Source organism: Paramormyrops kingsleyae, chromosome 22 (assembly GCF_048594095.1).
Source record: "Paramormyrops kingsleyae isolate MSU_618 chromosome 22, PKINGS_0.4, whole genome shotgun sequence".
Taxonomy (NCBI): Eukaryota; Metazoa; Chordata; class Actinopteri; order Osteoglossiformes; family Mormyridae; genus Paramormyrops; species Paramormyrops kingsleyae.
The window spans coordinates 4,764,641-4,783,465 of record NC_132818.1 but is presented as its reverse complement, the minus strand read 5'-3'; the positions used below and the strand labels follow the sequence as shown (position 1 = coordinate 4,783,465).

The window sequence follows — 18,825 nt, the reverse complement described above, 5'->3', positions numbered from 1 at the left end:
GTCATTTTCATTGCATCCCAAGTATGTAAATGAAACTTTCCAAAATAAATAAATCAAGCAATATTCACAAGTAATTGTTTTCTTCTCTTCTTGCACCTCAGCTTATAAAAACATGCTGTCTAATACTTCTGCACATATACATAAACTTTATGAAGTACACAGATATTCAGTTGTTCTTTTTTAAAAAAAAAACTAACCTCACACTAATATGCTGGCCACTGCACTGTAATCACAGTTCCGTCTCATTCCGCTAAACACATTGACCCCCCGACTGAGCAGGAATGACCATCCGTGGTCACAGACTCACAACTCCGGACGTTTCACAAACGCTTCGCTGTATCCCTGCAATTCCCTGTACCTCTGTGATGCAGGTGAGACCAGAAGGAGTCATTCATCAGGCATCTGCATTCTGCATTTAGATCTTTCCGTTAAGGTGATTACAGGTGATAGTTTGTCTTGGCCATTATCCGATTAGCTTATCGGGGACAGTTTTTGCTTACAATAAGGTGCACCCAAACTCCCTAAAACCAAACTGCTTGTGGGTTATGAACTAATATAGTGACACTATATGAGGTGGCTTTATCCAGAGAAACTTCAATTTATACGTGTGGAACAATTAATCTGAAATACCTTCCTCAGTGGGACCACATGCCCCTTAATGGCACCAGAATCAGCAAATTTCTGCACCCTCATCTGCCACAGTACTTGTAGAGTATAGACACCCTGATAGAAGCACATTATGCTGGTCTCAGGTAATAAATTTACTTAAGAAATAAACAAGAACCAACAAAACCTCCTGTCATCAGAAAAACACCTTTAAATATACACAATTCAAACTCTAAACTCATTTCTAAGGAAAATAAATTGAAATTAATTAGATATTTTGTGTATAAATATACAAATATTCAAATTTCAATGGAATTTATACACACACATACACGCACACACACACACACACACACACGTGTTTGTGTGTTTATGGTTCCATATTATTTAAAATATTTTTTTCCAATTATTGTTCGGAAAAATCAAACATTCATCCCATAACCATGCGATTCTCACCGTGTTTATTCAATGTGAGGACTGAATAAATAATTAAAGTTCTAAATTTAAAAGTTATATTAAAGGGGAATCATACTGCGTTTTTTAAATCTGTTTGCCAAGAAGTCTTAGAAGTTTCTGCTTTTTTTTTTTTAACGAAAAAACAATATAAAAAATTGCAAAATGTTTAATATTGATAATTAGTCATTAACTGTACGCCATAAAAGTTGAATAAACATAATAGAAACCTCATCCATACACCGGGAAACCATGAGAGTATGTGTAAAGCACGGAATCCCGCAATCGGCTCGCAGGGACGTGCGGGACCGTAATAGGAAAACCAGCATCTCCGTGGTCCGATGCCATATGCATGAATGCAAAAGAGAAACCCAAGCGTACGAAATTTAAAATGCCTCATCTGAAGAGACTCATTTATGGCTCACTGAGTGGAAAACTGCACAATGTATCCGAGGAGAAAGTTGCTTACCTGTACCAGTCTAAACCTCGATCATAATTTCTGTCAAAGAAATGTGGTTCTGTTCCAACCGCTCGAACGTCTGGGTGGATCCTTATAAACTCCAGCACCGCTCTGGTCCCCCCTTTCTTAACGCCGACGATCAGGGCATTGGGTAATTTCTTGTTTCCATGTTTTGGGACGACGGTGATATTAATCGATCTCCGATTAGTCTGATTAATACCGCGCTGCTGTGTACTGCGTGAATCGGCGTTTTTGGTTAAGTTGCGATCAGGAGTTTCTTCCCGGTGATCAAGACGGACACCCGATGTGTCGCCCATGATAACTTTGGTGTCCGGGCGCATAGTGCACTGTGATTTTTGGAGAAGTTTTTTGCTCCCTATATTCTGGAAGAGGAGGCACCTATGCTCTTCATAACTCTGGCTTTGCATGATGGTGTCCGAGTAGAATATGATGCTATAGCATAAATAAGTAAAGGACAGGGATAAGGTAAATATGAAAATAAATCTTCGCGTTTGCTTGTTTGCGGACGGCGCAACTCGGCTGGAGAGGAACCTATATGCCATTTCTCCATGGATTAAAGGGCAGCATCTCTCTCCATCTGGACCCTTCCCTGGGTTTGGCGATCGTCCGGGACATGGGTAAGATAAAGCGGCATCCCACGATACAGCGCGCAAAATGTACTCCGAAAATGCCGGTGCGAGGCGCCCAGCATGTGTGCGCTTTCGGAAAAAGGCCACATTTCCCCAAAAATACAGCCACCGCAACACTTTCCGTGGCAATAATAATAGTAGTAATAATAATAATAATAATAATAATAATATTGCTGGTTAAAGCTTAAAAAAGTTCACTTAATGCATTTTAACAGATACCAAAAAATAAACGGTCTTCTCAGAAAATACATTGAACTCCCTTGATTTAAAATGTAAATATCTGATAAAGTCCATCAACTAATATCACAGTGCCGAAATCCCTTTGCTTATTGAAATAAGCCGGAAAAAGGCAAATTTGCGTTTTTGGCAGCATCTCCTAAGCGGCACCGCGCCAGTCGCTTGCTCGATCTCAGTTTGCGTGCCTTTGCACCCATAAGACAGCAGGAGTGTACCTCCCAGACCCTTATCTGCTTTTGTCAAACTTCCCAAGATTGCAGTGCATGAGCAATACGATGACGACTAATACTGGTGCCATTTGACGTCACATCGCAAACTCTAAACGTGTCATTAAAGCAATACTATTTGCATAAAGAAATTAGTAGCAAAACACATAAATATGAGAAATGTACTGAAACGAATGAATAGATCATCTATTAAAATCACCTTTTCACATATTTAAATTATAAAAACTTGTTTCAAATGTATATGTTTTCCCCAAAATTAGCATATTTAATACAAGTGACTGGAGCCACAGAATAGGTAAGTGCTATTTTGGGTGTGTAAACATATAAACTTATTTGGAATGATAGATGATCTAAGAGGATGCAAGTATATTTTCTCAAATAATAGATCTGTATTTGAATACTAGCAATTCATTAATTCATTCATTGGTTTACCTTTGCTTTTTGTCTGTTGTCTCTGTGTCTATATTAATTTGCTTGTTTTCTTACAGAATTGTTTTGATCATTAATGGAATCATCAATGGAAGAAAAAGAACTAGAACAGCTGTATATTTTATTATACCAATGTTTATATTCCTTTAATTGTTAATATTTAGTAATTAGAATTCCAAATTGTTAGATAAGAAAGTATCACATGAACAGACTACTTTAAGACCTCAGTCCAACAAAGTCACAAGGATTCCTAGCGTTAACTCTCTGATTATTGAAATGGATCCTTAAAGCCAGCGCTTAACACATGCATATTACGCAAAATTGGTGGGAATAAAATACCAGTATGTGGCATGTTGCACCTAAGAAAGGTTTTCTGCTGTAAAACGGATTAAGTCTCAATAAACAAGCACTTGTAGTAACTGACACCCCTGACTTTGTAGGTGCGATGTGCCTGTGAACTCACAGCATGCACTCGGGTGCTGCTTAAATCTATTGTTCAGCTCTGCAGCGGCACCGCCGAGTCTGTTGCTCCAATTAGCCGCTCACCCACTATGGGCAGGAAATGTAATTGGAGGCCAAAAATCAATTAGGTGCCCAGTAATACGACACTGATCTGATGTGTCCCGAGAAGCAGGAAGTGCATGAACTTCATTAACCTTTTCAGACAGCTTGGTCAATGCATCACAAGGTCAACATTATCTGTGTAGGTTGTTGGGTAAAATTAAGACAGTTAATGAGATCTGGGACTTTCTATTGAAACAGGCATCATGAAATGAAAAAGGTAAATAAAGCATGTGTCAGGTAACATAGTATCCAAAATGAACAGTGCGCTTTGGTTTTTTTGTTATTTACAAAGTCATTGTTCATAGAATTGTTGCATTCGGTTACTGTCACTGTCTCTGTCAGCTTGTCAGCTGTCACTGTTTCTGTACTGTCAGCTGTCACTGCGTCTGTACTGTCAGCTTGTCAGCTGTCACTGTGTCTGTACTGTCAGCTGGTCAGCTGTCGCTGTGTCTGTACTGTCAGCTGGCCAGCTGTCACTGTGTCTGTACTGTCAGCTGTCGCTGTGTCTGTACTGTCAGTTGGTCAGCTGTCACTGTCTTTACTGTCAGCTGGTCAGCTGTCGCTGTGTCTGTACTGTCAGCTGGTCAGCTGTCGCTGTGTCTGTACTGTCAGCTGGCCAGCTGTCACTGTGTCTGTACTGTCAGCTGTCACTGTGTCTGTACTGTCAGCTGTCTCTGTGTCTGTACTGTCAGCTGGTCAGCTGTCGCCGAGTCTGTACTGTCAGCTGATCAGCTGTCACTGTGTCTGTACTTTCAGCTGGTCAGCTGTCACTGTGTCTGTACTGTCAGCTGGTCAGCTGTCGCCGAGTCTGTACTGTCAGCTGATCAGCTGTCACTGTGTCTGTACTGTCAGCTGATCAGCTGTCACTGTGTCTGTACTTTCAGCTGGTCAGCTGTCACCGTATCTGTACTGTCAGCTGGTCAGCTGTCACTGTGTCTGTACTGTCAGCTGGTCAGCTGTCACTGTGTCTGTACTGTCAGCTGTCACTGTGTTTGTACTGTCAGCTTGTCAGCTGTCACTGTGTTTGTACTGTCAGCTTGTCAGCTGTCACTGTATCTATACTGTCAGCTTGTTAGCTGTCACTGTGTCTGTACTGTCAGCTGGTCAGCTGTCACTGTGTCTGTACTGTCAGCTTGTCAGCTGTCACTATGTCTGTACTGTCAGCTGGTCAGCTATCACTATGTCTGTACTGTCAGCTGGTCAGCTGTCACTGTATCTGTACTGTCAGCTGGTCAGCTGTCACTGAATTCCTTACTCAGAAATTCACACAGTGTCTTTCTAAATGGCTAGAGAACTGCAACTGACAGTCCAATTATGAGGCATTTAGCCTTGATCAAATTATAATTAGCAATCAGAAATAAACAAGAAAATATAAAATTGTTACCCGGCCGGGCTGTGCCCCTGTTTGCAGCCAGTTTGACAGCTGCCAGCTTATTAATAATAATAACAACAAGAAGGTCAATGCTAGCGGCTTTAAAAGTTCATTAATGTGAATCTGAAATGACAAACATGGAGCTCTTAGATGCATCGATTGTTATTCTTTTATTACTAGTAAAGTGAGAATTGTTTCATAATGAAATCTTTATGTATACTAATGCCCTAGAATTGAAACTGTACATTTTGCCTAATCTCCTTAATTTTCAGCATGAATATGCAAGTCTTTCAGGGTGAAATGGGTATATGGGGCATAAATAGATCTAATAATGCCAGTTATGGATATTTAATGATAATTTGATGAGTAATTCTGGGTCACATGGCTGCTGGAGTTCTCTCTGATTGCAGCTGTGTCATCTACACAGACGTTAGAGTAATTTTACCTCCTTCTTTATTTTTGTTTTAATAATGAGACCGGAAACTCAAAGTGTTTCCTTGTCCGTGCTGGTGATGGATCCATAAGTCTAAGTCACATATCCAGAACAGGGAAGCTGTCACGATCCGCTCCGTTCGATCCCGATGTGTGCCACGCCCCTCATTATCCACGTGTGCTTTCCCGATCGTGCCCAGCTGTTCCTTGTTGTCTCGGCTTGTCTTTAGTATTTAGTCCGTGTCTGAGTCAGTCTTCCCCAGATCCGTCATTGATGTTTGTCGCTGTCTTGCTCCTGTCTGCCCGAATAAAGCCCCGTTTCCCTGCATTCTCGGCTTGCCTCGCCTGTTTCCCGGCTCGCTCGCTCGCCGAAGCGTGACAGAATGACGGATCTCCTCAACGTGCCTCCGCGGATCGAGGACCAACGCCTCGATCTGCTCCAGGAGGTAATTTACTGGCTGTCCCAACCAGAGATCCAGGAGGATCCTGTGGCACGGGACTTAGCCAGCCGGAGCGGGACCCTCCTGGAGGAGGTCACCCCGCTCACGGAAGCGCACGTTTTCGCAGACGTACGCGACAACCTCCGGCAGGTGTACGAGCGGATAACGGAGAGGCGGCTCCAGCCGCTCACCCTCTCCGCGACAGCTTCGACTCGACCTACCAAGCCAAGCCGGAGGAGGCGCAAGGGGAGAAAGCAGGCAGAAGAACCGGCGATCTTTCTGAGGGCTTGCTCTCTCTCCGCTGCCGTCACCCCAAGCGTCATCACCGCTTCCAGTTTGCCGGTACCCCTCGCCAGCCCCGCCGATGAGATGCCGCCACCCTTGGCGGCTTATGACTTTCGGGCAGCACGCCTGTTTAATAGGGGGGCCAGGGCCGTTTGGGACGCCATTCCCCGGATCCCCAAGGCCCTAAAAGGGGCAGCGCCTGCACTCCCGGCGCCAACCCTGGCGCCTGTTATGGATCTGCCCGCGGCACCGCCCGCTACAGCCTCCGCCGCTCTGCCCGCGGCACCGCCTGCAGCACCAGCCGCTGAGGCCGCTGCTCTGCCCGAGGTGCCTACTGCGGGGCCCCCTGCTGGCCACGTGACGGTGGCGCCCGCCGAGGTGGCCCCTGCTGGCCGCACGCCTGAGGTACCTGCTGAGGTGCCCCCTGCTGGCCACGAGTCGGCGTTGCCCGCTGCCGCCACCACGCCGGCCTCACCGGTCTCGTCTGCCCTGTCCGCCTCACCAGCAACCCCTGCTGGCTATGAGGTGACAGTGCCCGCAGTCACCGCTCCGCCTGCTGCTGCTGCCGCTGCGATGCCCGCGGCACCGCCTGCTGCTGCTGATGCAGCTGCTGCCGCTTGGCCAGCGGCACTGCCTGTCTCGCCTGTCCTGCCTGTCCTGCCTGACCCGCCTGTCCTGCCTGTCCTGCCCGTTTCTGAACTGCCTGTTTCGCCTGTCCTGCCAGCTCCTGAACTGCCTGTATCGCCGGCTCCTGTCCTGCCTGTCTCGCCGGTCCTGCCGGCGCCTGACCCTCCTGAGGTGGCCACGGTTACGTCCGAAGCCCGTCTGCCCGCCGCTTCTCTGCCTGAGCCAGCCGCCGGCCCCTTCTTCGGGACGCGCCTGGCCCTTAAAGGGGCAAGGTCCATTAGGGACGCTGTCCCGCTAGTTCTGCGATTTCGGACGCGGGCAGCTCCCCCCGAGGTTCCTGAGGCGCCTGCAGCTCCCCCCGAGGTTCCTGAGGCGCCTGCAGCTCCCCCCGAGGTTCCTGAGGCGCCTGCAGCTCCCCCCGAGGTTCCTGAGGCGCCTGCAGCTCCCCCCGAGGTTCCTGAGGCGCCTGCAGCTTCCCCCGAGGTTCCTGAGGCGCCTGCAGCTCCCCCCGAGGTTCCTGAGGCGCCTGCAGCTCCCCCCGAGGTTCCTGTGTTGCCTGCTCCAGCTGCACTACCCCCCACTGGTCGCACGCCCGAGGCGCCTGCCGAGGTGCCCCCTGCTGGCCATGTGAGGGCGGTGCCCGCCAAGGCGCCCCCGGCTGGCTGCACGCCTGAGGTGCCTGCGGAGGTGCCCCCTGCTGGCTGCGTGACGGAGGCGCACGCCGAGGCACCCCCTGCTGGACTCACGCCCCAGGTGTCTGCTGAAGCGCCCCCTGCAGCTGCTGGCCACACGCTCGAGGACGCCGCTGCGTCCGCAGCGCCCCCTGCGGCTGCTGGCCGCACGCCCACGGCGCCCTCTGCTGCTGATGGCCACACGCCCGCTCTGCCCGCGGCCCTGCCTGAAGCCGCCGGTCTGCCCGTCCTGCCCTGCTCGCCTGACCTGCCCGTCCTGCCCTGCTCGCCTGACCTGCCCGTCCTGCCCTGCTCGCCTGACCTGCCCATCCGGTCCTGCTCACCAGCAGCCACGCCCGCAGCTTCCCCTGCTGATGCTGCCGCGCTGCCTCCGCCTGCACCCACGCCCGCCGAGGTGCCTGCTCTGCCTGCGGCACCTCCTGCTGGCCACACACCCAAGCCCGTCTCGCCTGACCTGCCTGTCCTGTCCGGCCAGCCCTGCTCGCCGGTCCTGCCCGTCTCGCCTGTCCTGTCCGGCCAGCCCTGCACGCCCGCAGCGCCCCTGGCTGACCACTCTCCTGTCCTGCCCGTCTCGCCTGTCCAGCCGGCCCCGCCCTGCTCGTCTGTCCAGCCGGCCGCACCCGCGGCTCCACCCGCTGCTACGGCCATGCCCGCAGCCCCGCCTGAGGCCGCCGCTCTGCCCGCGGCCCCGCCTGAGGCCGCCGCTCTGCCCGCGGCCCCGCCTGAGGCCGCCGCTCTGCCCGCGGCCCCGCCTGAGGCCGCCGCTCTGCCCGCGGCCCCGCCTGCGGCCACGCCCGCCGCTCTGGCTGCCCCGCCTGCGGCCACGCCCGCCGCTCTGGCTGCCCCGCCTGCGGCCACGCCCGCGGCTTTGGCTGCCTTGCCTGCCGCACCTCCTGTTGGCCGCACGCCCAAGCCCGGTTCGTCGGTCCAGTCCTGCTCGCCTGTCCAGCCGGCCCAGCCCTGCTCGCCGGCCCAGCCCTGCACGCCTGTCCAGCCGGCCCAGCCCTGCACGCCTGTCCAGCCGGCCCAGCCCTGCACGCCTGTCCAGCCGGCCCAGCCCTGCACGCCGGTCCAGCCGGCCCAGCCCTGCTCGCCGGCCCAGCCCTGCACACCGGTCCAGCCGGCCCAGCCCTGTACACCGGTCCAGCCGGCCGCACCCGCGGCTCCACCCGCTGCTACGGCCATGCCCGCAGCCCCGCCTGAGGCCGCCGCTCTGCCCGCGGCCCCGCCTGAGGCCGCCGCTCTGCCCGCGGCCCCGCCTGAGGCCGCCGCTCTGCCCGCGGCCCCGCCTGAGGCCGCCGCTCTGCCCGCGGCCCCGCCTGAGGCCGCCGCTCTGCCCGCGGCCCCGCCTGCGGCCACGCCCGCCGCTCTGGCTGCCCCGCCTGCGGCCACGCCCGCCGCTCTGGCTGCCCCGCCTGCGGCCACGCCCGCGGCTTTGGCTGCCTTGCCTGCCGCACCTCCTGTTGGCCGCACGCCCAAGCCCGGTTCGTCGGTCCAGTCCTGCTCGCCTGTCCAGCCGGCCCAGCCCTGCTCGCCGGCCCAGCCCTGCACGCCTGTCCAGCCGGCCCAGCCCTGCACGCCTGTCCAGCCGGCCCAGCCCTGCACGCCTGTCCAGCCGGCCCAGCCCTGCACGCCGGTCCAGCCGGCCCAGCCCTGCTCGCCGGCCCAGCCCTGCACACCGGTCCAGCCGGCCCAGCCCTGTACACCGGTCCAGCCGGCCGCACCCGCGGCTCCGCCCGCTGCCACAGCCAGGCCCGCGGCCCCACCTGAGGCCGCCGCTCTGCCCGCGGCCCCGTCTAAGGCCGTCGCTCTTGCTGCTCCGCCCGCGGCCACGCCCGCGGCTCTGGCTGCCCCGCCCGCGGCCACGCCCGCGGCTCTGGCTGCCCCGCCCGCGGCCACGCCCGCGGCTCTGGCTGCCCCGCCCGCGGCCACGCCCGCGGCTCTGGCTGCCCCGCCTGCGGCCACGCCCGCGGCTCTGACTGCCCCACCTGTTGCCTCTGCGGAGGCTTTGACTTCTGTTCACCCAACACTAACCTCCCTCTTGACTCCCTCACCCTTGCCTCAGCAAGGCCGACACACCCCAGGACCGCGCCTGTCTGTTTCCCGTAAGGGACGGGGACACAGACGTCGGTCCCTGGTCCCGCCTACCCTAACTCCTGGCTCGCCCGTGCGCCCCCTGGCCGTGGTTCGGTGGCTGCCTGCGGGTCCTACGGCTCCGGCTCGGCAGTCGCCTCCGGATCCCCCTCCGGTGCCTCGTCGCCCGCCTGTGGTCCCTCCGTCGGCGCCTCGTCGGCCGCCTCCGGGCCCTCCCACTTCGGCTGGGCGTCGGAGGGCGACTACCCTGGCTCCGGCTGCGCCTCCACCTGCGCCAGTGTTCCCTCCTGCTCCCTCCTTGTGTCCTGTGTCGGTCCCTACGTCTGTCTCCTTGTCCCCTGTGTGGTTCCCTCCTGCTCCGGCCTCCCTTCCGCCTGTGGCCCCTGCGGCTGCCTTCCCTCGCCCGCCTGGGTTCCCTCGAGCTCGCCCTATTCTTTCTCCTCCCTTTGTTCCGTCTCCTCGTCCCTTTGTCCCTCCAGTTTTGGCTCCTCGTCCCTCTGTGCCTCCTCCGTTCCCTTCTGGTCCCTTTGCTCGTCCTGCCTTTTCTCGTCCCTCTGTGCCTCCCGTGTTCACTCCCGGCCCTTTTGTTCCTTCATGTTCTGTCCCCTCTCTGTCTCCTTTCTTGATCTGCCTGTCTGCGTTTCCTGTCTTGTGTCGGGTCCTGTCGTTTTTCTGGTCCTTGTTTTTGTTCTGTACCTCTGTCTTGTTTCCCGTGTCTCGTTGACGTTCTGCTTTTGTCTTCCAGGTCCTGTTCCCCGGTCTCGTCCGTCGCCTCCTCCCAGGCGCGCCCGGTGTGCGCGCCTTTGGGGGGGGGTTCTGTCACGATCCGCTCCGTTCGATCCCGATGTGTGCCACGCCCCTCATTATCCACGTGTGCTTTCCCGATCGTGCCCAGCTGTTCCTTGTTGTCTCGGCTTGTCTTTAGTATTTAGTCCGTGTCTGAGTCAGTCTTCCCCAGATCCGTCATTGATGTTTGTCGCTGTCTTGCTCCTGTCTGCCCGAATAAAGCCCCGTTTCCCTGCATTCTCGGCTTGCCTCGCCTGTTTCCCGGCTCGCTCGCTCGCCGAAGCGTAACAGAAGCAGTCTAAGTCACATATCCAGAACAGGGAAGCAGTCTAAGTCACATATCCAGAACAGGGTAGCAGTCTAAGTCACATATCCAGAACAGGGAAGCAGTCTAAGTCACATATCCAGAACAGGGAAGCAGTCTAAGTCACATATCCAGAACAGGGAAGCAGTCTAAGTCACATATCCAGAACAGGTTAGCAGTCTAAGTCACATATCCAGAACAGGTTAGCAGTCTAAGTCACATATCCAGAACAGGGAAGCAGTCTAAGTCACATATCCAGAACAGGGAAGCAGGCAGTACAGGGTGGGGGAGACCCTGGTGGATATTACATTTGTCTGTTTATCTAAGCTTGGGGAAAGTGAGAGTCCATGCAAAAACACATTTAAATTGAAGACACTGGCAAAATCAAGGTTGTTCTTGTTGAAAAAAGTACTGTAAACATAATAGCAATTGTACTACAATGCTGTGCGCTGTGACAGTCTTGATGGACAATCACATCTATTCATTGATGAGGTTCTTTTAAATCTATCGCTGCTCATGTGCATCATTCTTGGATGCAGAATATGTCATGTATACCAGGTGTTGACAAAAAATGCTGAAAAGAGGAGCTCTCTCTCTCCCCAGACAAGCAACCATTGAGTCAGCTAATTGTAGCTGACATTTCCCCTGTGTTGCTGAAATCAAAAATATTTTGATGTATTGATTTGCTGGCTTGCTCACAAAAAGGGGGAATGGTGGTTTGGAAATGTCACCCTTTGGTGGTCTGGTTAGAGAGTCTTCGTGGAGTGATTTCCTCTGAGTGAAGTCTTTGTGAGACCGTCAGTGCCAACTGCTCGCAGCACGTCCTCCTGCGGGAGGGAATGATCAGTATGCAAGATCCCCTCAAAGTTTTTCTGCTGGAAAATAAGCCAGAACATCTGTTGGCAAGCATGAAAAGAGACAACCAGTATGGTTTGCAGCAAAACTTCACCCTTGCACAAAAAGCTGCCAGATAAAACTTCACAATCACAAAGTATCCAGATAAAAGTTAGAAGGTTAACTGTAGAAATATATCCCATATTTTTTTTCTTCTGTGACCTACAGAAGGTCACCTCATAGTCACTCATTAACTAATGTAGCTGCAGCATGTCTTAGCTATTTACACTATATAGACAAAAATATCAGGACACCTACAGGAACTTTTATGACATCCATTCTAAATCCATAGGCATCAATACGGAGTTGGTCCCCCCTTTGCAGCTATAACAGCTGCAAGGCTTTCCACAAGATTTTGGAGTGTGTCTGTGGGATTTTCCCCATTCATCCAGAAGAGCATTTGTGAGGTTATGCACTGATATTGGACGTGAAGGCCTGGCTCACAGTCCCCATTCAAGTTCATCCCAAAGGTATTCGATGGGGTTGAGGGCTTTGTGTGGGCCAGTCAAGTTCTTCCACACCAAACTCACCCAATCATGTCTTTATGGACTTTGTTTTGTGTAAGGTACAGAAAAGAGCCTTCCCCAAACTGTTCCCACAAAGCTGGAAGCACAGAATTGTCCAAAATGTCTTGATTTGCTGAAGCATTAAGTTCTTTTCACTGGAACTGGCAGGCCTAATTGCTGAAAAACAACAGCATACCATTATCATTCCTCCACCAAACTTTATAGCTGGAACAATGTAGTCAGGCAGGTAACATTCTCCTGGCATCTGCTAAACCCAGACTCACACATCAGACTGCCAGACAGGGAAGTGACAGAACACATTTCTGCTGCTCCAGGGGCAACGTGCTTTCACCATCCCATCTGAAGCTTGGCACTGCGCTTGGGTGCTTTACACCATCCCATCTGAAACTTGGCACTGCGCTTGGGTGCTTTACACCATCCCATCTGAAGCTTGGTACTGCGCTTGGGTGCTTTACACCATCCCATCTGAAGCTTGGCATTGCGCTTGGGTGCTTTAGACCATCCCATCTGAAGCTTGGCATTGCGCTTGGGTGCTTTACACCATCCCATCTGAAGCTTGGCATTGCGCTTGGGTGCTTTACACCATCCCATCTGAAGCTTGGCATTGCGCATGGGTGCTTTACACCATCCCATCTGAAGCTTGGCATTGCGTTTGGCGATGTGAGTGTTGTTCTTAAACACTTGCACTTTGCAATAAAACTACTTACAGCTGACTGTGGAATATCTAGCAGAGAAGGAATTTCACAAACTGACTTACTGCAACGGTGGCATCCTGCAACAGTACCATGCAAAGGGATTTTGGCACTAGGATATTAGTTGGTGAGCTCTTCAGGAAGACCAGTGGCCTGTACTACGAAGCAGGGTTACTGGCTTATCGGGGTAATTTGTCGGATTTAAGTTAGTCTGGGCAAAATGTAAGTGAACAAATATGAAGTCCATTTAAACTGTGGTACCTTAAATCCGACAAGTTACCCCGATAAGCCAGTACCCCCGCTTCCCAGTACAGGCCACTGTTCTTTCACAGATATTTGTAAACCTGACTGCATGGCTAGGTGTTTGATTTTATATGTTTGTGAAAATGGGTTTGAATGAAAGACCTGAATTCAATGATTAAGAGGTTTGTCCCAATACTTTTGTCCGTAAAGAGCATGTCTATTGGTGTTTTACTGGTGTGCAGAAACTGGCACTTATACAACAATTGTATTTTAGATTAACAATGAGGAACTAACCTAAAGACAGCACATGCCTCATAAATGACAATGGAAAACAATGGAAATGTGTGGCCCAGTGGGCTAAGCCTGTGCCTGTGACCGGAAGGTCGCTGGTTCCAGCCCAGCCTCGGCACAGCTGTGGCTCCTTGAGCAAGGCCCCTAACCCCCAGCTCCCTGGGTGCTGCTACAGGTGGCTGCCCGTCACAGCTAGCATGCTGTAGAATGTACCCACAGGGATAAATGAAGCATTAAAAATACACTGCCCGGCCAAAAAAAAAGATCGTCATTTGAATTTATTTCAGCAAATACTTAAGAGCCAGTGACTGGATCATTATTACAGCTCAGCAACGTTATGCAGCAATAAAGTAAAGTCAGCTGAGTACCTGAATCTACTGGCCGGGATATACTTCCATCCATTATGAATGGATTTTTTTCTTCCCTGTTGGCATGGGCATATTCTAGGACGAGAATGCCAAGATTCATTGTGTTTGAATTGTCAAAGAGTGGTTGAGGGAGCATGAGGAATCATTTTCACTAAAGTTGACCAATATCACAATATCGTTCAGTTCTGTAGCGATTTTGCGAAGACCTGGGAAGGCGTGGTGATGATTTACTACAAAAAGTATATGAAAGAATTAGGAATCCCAACAAACTTTGAAGCCGGCATCGATTCTCGGACACTGAAGAAAACGCCGGAAAGCATACCATTTGTCCGGAGACGTAATCTCGTTGTAGAGAATGACTTTGAGGAAGATGTAAATTATCACAGAAGCGCACAATGTACTGCCTCATTCACATATAGCTAAAGAAATATATAAATGAAAAATAATAATATTAACCCATAAATACATTATTAATATTTATGAAAGTATTATCATAATATAAGACATGAAAATGTGAATGTGAATGCGTCTATGGTTCTGAGACGAGCCGCAGCTCGTGCCGCAGTCTGCCGCCCCCTGGTGTAGGGTGTCATTTAATTAGGGGGCGACTTAAAAAAATCTGAATACCTCTGATTTCATTCCATGACGTCAGTTATTCACACTAGTTTTAAAACTATGCTACTTTTCTTGTGAAACAGATCGAGTTAGCATCCAGATACTCTGTGCTATTGAAATGTATTTTCTATAAATTAATTGACAAAATCTTTTATCTGCTGGTCTGGGGGGGGGGGTGGTAAGCAGAGTCCGGCTTTGTCAGGACACCCAGGGCCCACTCCGCTGCTCATCTGCGTGACGCTTTGACTTGCTACACACATCAATATACTACACATCATCTTGGAGAAGCTGCGGAACTATATATATATATATATGACTGTTTCACAGTCTAAATGTAATGGGGTGTTTTTTGGGGTGTAATTTAAAAATGTCAGCGACCTCCACAGTTTTCTTAGCTGTGCTTTTTTAATGCATAATGTTAGACTTTGTTTACTTCCTGTCTCATCTGTCCTGTGCCCCCCCCCCCATATCAGCCAATGCCTAAGAAGAGGGGAGAATCGTATATTTGTCAGGCATTTGCTGAAGGGCTCCGTGTAAAGATTCACTAAGAGGTTTGCTCAGTGTCATGTTCCACCAGTGGCATTTCGATGGCACAGAACAGATATTTTTTCCTCACTCACTAACAATACTAACACTAGCATGGGTTCTGGAAATCTGATAAAATGTTTGTTTTTAATCAGAAATATATGAATGGAACAGTGCTGGTTGGAGTTCTTGCTGCACGCTAAACACATGGGGTCCTATATTGCCGCATGGGATGGCTTAATGGGACTTATCATCACCCGAAATATGAAAAACAGAAACATGGAGATATATTAGTCATTTCCCCCTTTGTTCCAATATAAGTATTATCACTCTCTCTGCCCTCATTTGCTCTTCCAGGGCCTCAAACTTATTTCACAGCCTAATTCTCTGGTTGGATAAACTCTTTCACTACACATTACTACACAGACTGGATTTCGACAAACACTGTCAGACTCATACATTTAAAAGGATCACACATGCAAAAATTATATCAGCCAGAACCTTTTGTTTGCTCCAAAATTGAACTGCTGCTTGCCCTCTTGGAGAAAGGACAGATAAGATTGGTTCCTGTAGGCTCCCGCATACATTGTTAGTAGCCTAGTCCCAACAGGGGTGATGTTTCTGCAGATATGCTGACATACCGGTTCAGGTAACCCATTTGCATGAATATTTATGCAAGGAACAGCTTTCATAGTGGAACTGCAGAGGCTAGGAAGAGCACTAGCCTGTAGGGGAAAGATTGGCTGCGCAGCGAAGGTGAACATCAGCATATCTCCAAAAATATGCATGAAAAGTAGCATATTAATTAAATTAAATATTAAATAATTAAATTAAAATTGCTAATAAATAATTAAACAGATTTGAAAAAAATCTCTTTATAAATTATGACCCCAGTGCATCTTTTGTGTGACGTGAATGTGTGTCTTTACATTTCTTTGAAGCCCAACAATGTGAGAGATCTTCCAGGCGGGTGTAAGCGTGCCGTGATGACACCATTACATGCTCGGCTATCATGCTAACCCTTACCTCATCTCCTTTGGCTACCAGAGCAGCACTTTCCCCAGTATAAATACTGTAATCATCGGACGACAGTGTGCCGGCGTGAATCACATGTCAGATCACTCCGGGAGGCAGACAGAATAAGAGCAAAATCCCGCCAGGAGCGGCTCCTCCCTCCTGTCCACTTACACTTTGCGGTCGTCTTAGGAGTGCAGAATGGACGCCATAACAGCGAAACTGCAGGCTTCTGCTGGACTTGATAAGACAGAAGCTGCTTTGTCCTTTTCAGCTGTATGTTGTTTTGAAGCAAAATGCCTCTCAGTCTGTTCCCCCCCCCCCCCCCAGGAACTAGAAGCGCATTAGATTCAGTAGAACACAACCTCAGAAGTAGATCTGCTTTAACCTAAAGTTAACTTGTATACACAGGTCAAGGAATGGGACTTAAAGGAGAACAGGTAACGCAGCTGTATGTGGCATGAATATGCGGACGTTGATGGTAAACGCGCACAGTGAAAATATGAAGGAAACATGCGTAGCTACTGAGATAAAGGAAACAGCAGAACTGAGTGCTGGGCAGCCATAAGGCTCGACGGTATTGGGAGGACAGGGCAGCGTTTACCTATCATACAGCACTCACAGAAAGTATTAGGACGACTGCTTAATTCTGTAATAATGATGCAAATTTACTGGTCTCATAACAAATGTCCATTGACAAACAATGTCTAACATATCTGCATAAATCTTCCATACAGAGATTTTCTTTTTATTGAGTGTCAGTGTTTTTTGACTGATTCATTCAGATTCGTTCTTGCCATTTTGCTATTAATTGCACTTGCCACAGACTCCCAATGGGATACTAAACACAAATGTTTGTGTCGTGTGTTATTGCAAAGGTGTTACTAATTAAAAAGCATCTAGTGATTCTTTTAAGTTAACTTTTTAATTCGAAACAGCTCTTTTAGAAGTATAATTTGGGCTTCAATTTATTACTACTTGAAATAAATTAAATGAAAAATTCCCTGTTGTTTCTAATGTGATATATATTTTTTGTAAACAAATCAATGAAGTAATGATTTTTGCTATAAAATGGTTTTTGTTGTAAAATGAATTTGCAAGATTTTTACTGAATTTAGCAAGGATCTTTACATCTATCCTTTATATTCTATATTCCAGCATTCAGTGTTAATTTTGGTGCTTATATTTGATATTGCAGCCGGTCACTGCAGGTATCCATTCTATATTCCAGCATTCAGTGTTAATGTTGCTGCTTATATTTGATATTGCAGCCGGTCACTGCAGGTATCCATTCTATATTCCAGCATTCAGTGTTAATGTTGGTGCTTATATTTGATATTGCAGCCGGTCACTGCAGGTATCCATTCTATATTCCAGCATTCAGTGTTAATGTTGGTGCTTATATTTGATATTGCAGCCGGTCACTGCAGGTATCCATTCTATATTCCAGCATTCAGTGTTTATGTTGGTGCTTATATTTGATATTGCAGCCGGTCACTGCAGGTATCCATTCTATATTCCAGCATTCAGTGTTAATGTTGGTGCTTATATTTGATATTGCAGCCGGTCACTGCAGGTATCCATTCTATATTCCAGCATTCAGTGTTTATGTTGGTGCTTATATTTGATATTGCAGCCGGTCACTGCAGGTATCCATTCTATATTTCAGCATTCAGTGTTAATGTTGGTGCTTATATTTGATATTGCAGCCGGTCACTGCAGGTATCCATTCTATATTTCAGCATTCAGTGTTAATGTTGGTGCTTATATTTGATATTGCAGCCGGTTACTGCAGGTATCCATTCTACAGTACATTCCAGCTGGAATGACATCTTTGGCCTGTAGTTTGCATGGTTTTTATTAATAACACCAAAGGATTTCAATAGCGCAATGCAACCTGCTGTTCTGCGGCTTGTTGAGCTTCAGGATGCCGCAGGTCCGCTGCAGGATAGATATGACGACTCTGAAGGGTTTGGGATTCATCACCATCTACCCTCTGAGAGGCTGAGTGGACCTAAATTGTATCAAGAAACTGCGTTCCATGCTCTAACAGAACTGCCAGAATCCAACAGCATGCAAAAGCTTTGGTCAATTGATACATGTGCAAAGAATGTATCTGCAATGTGTACTAATGGGTCTATTCCCTGCATTTCTAGTATAACATATTATTTTGACTAACTCCATTTGCTGTACTTGGTATGTTATAGTTTGATTTGAAGTTCTCCATGTGCTGTACTTGGAACCTTACAGTGGTATTTGACGTTCTCCATGTGCTGTTCTAGGTACCTTACAGAAGCATTTAATATTCTCAATAGGCTGTACTTGGTACCTTACAGTAGTACTTGACGTTCTCGATGGGCTGTACTTGGTACCTTACAGTGCTATTTGATGTTCTTCATGGGCTGTAGTCGGTACATTACAGTGATATTTGACATTCTCACTGGGCTGTACTTGATACCTTACAGTGCTATTTGATGTTCTCCATGGGCTATACTTGGTTCCTTACAGTACTACTTGATGTTCTCGATAGGCTGTACTTGGTACCTTACAGTGGTATTTGACATTCTCCTTGTGCTGTACTTGGTACCTTACAGTGCTATTTGACGTTCTCCATGGGCTCTACTTGGTTCCTTACAGTACTACTTGACGTTATTGATGGGCTGTATTTGGTACCTTACAGTGCTACTTGATGTTCTTCATGGGCTGTAGTCGGTACCTTACAGTGATATTTGACATTCTCACAGGGCTGTACTTGATACCTTACAGTGCTATTTGACATTCTCCATGGGCTGTACATGGTACCTTGCAATGGTATGTGACGTTCTCCATGTGCTGTACTTGGTACCATGCAGTGCTATTCGCAGTGCTCTGATTGAGCTTCCCATCTGCGTAGGGTCTGTACGCGATGCACGGGCATTCTAGCGAGCTATTTGCAGTCGCCTCTGGCCGATGATGCTTTCACTCAGACCTGCGAGAACCTGGTCCTCAGGGACAGTCT

The 18,825-nt window shown here is 49.3% G+C and overlaps 1 protein-coding gene across 2 annotated transcripts in view; it reads right to left on the bottom strand.

The window, feature by feature from the left end:
* hs3st2 (heparan sulfate (glucosamine) 3-O-sulfotransferase 2) overlaps positions 1-16,031 on the bottom strand; it is a 44,322-nt gene extending 28,291 nt beyond the window's left edge. The window contains exon 1 of one of the 2 annotated variants that reach the window (XM_072705087.1): positions 15,840-16,031. In XM_072705087.1, coding sequence (XP_072561188.1) covers positions 15,840-15,844 — 5 coding nt within the window. In that variant the 5' untranslated portion in view covers positions 15,845-16,031. Of the gene's footprint in view, positions 1-1,528; positions 2,083-15,839 lie in introns of those variants that run through there. The other variant, XM_023816526.2, reaches the window with a different exon arrangement.
* Between the last annotated feature and the right edge of the window lie 2,794 nt (positions 16,032-18,825).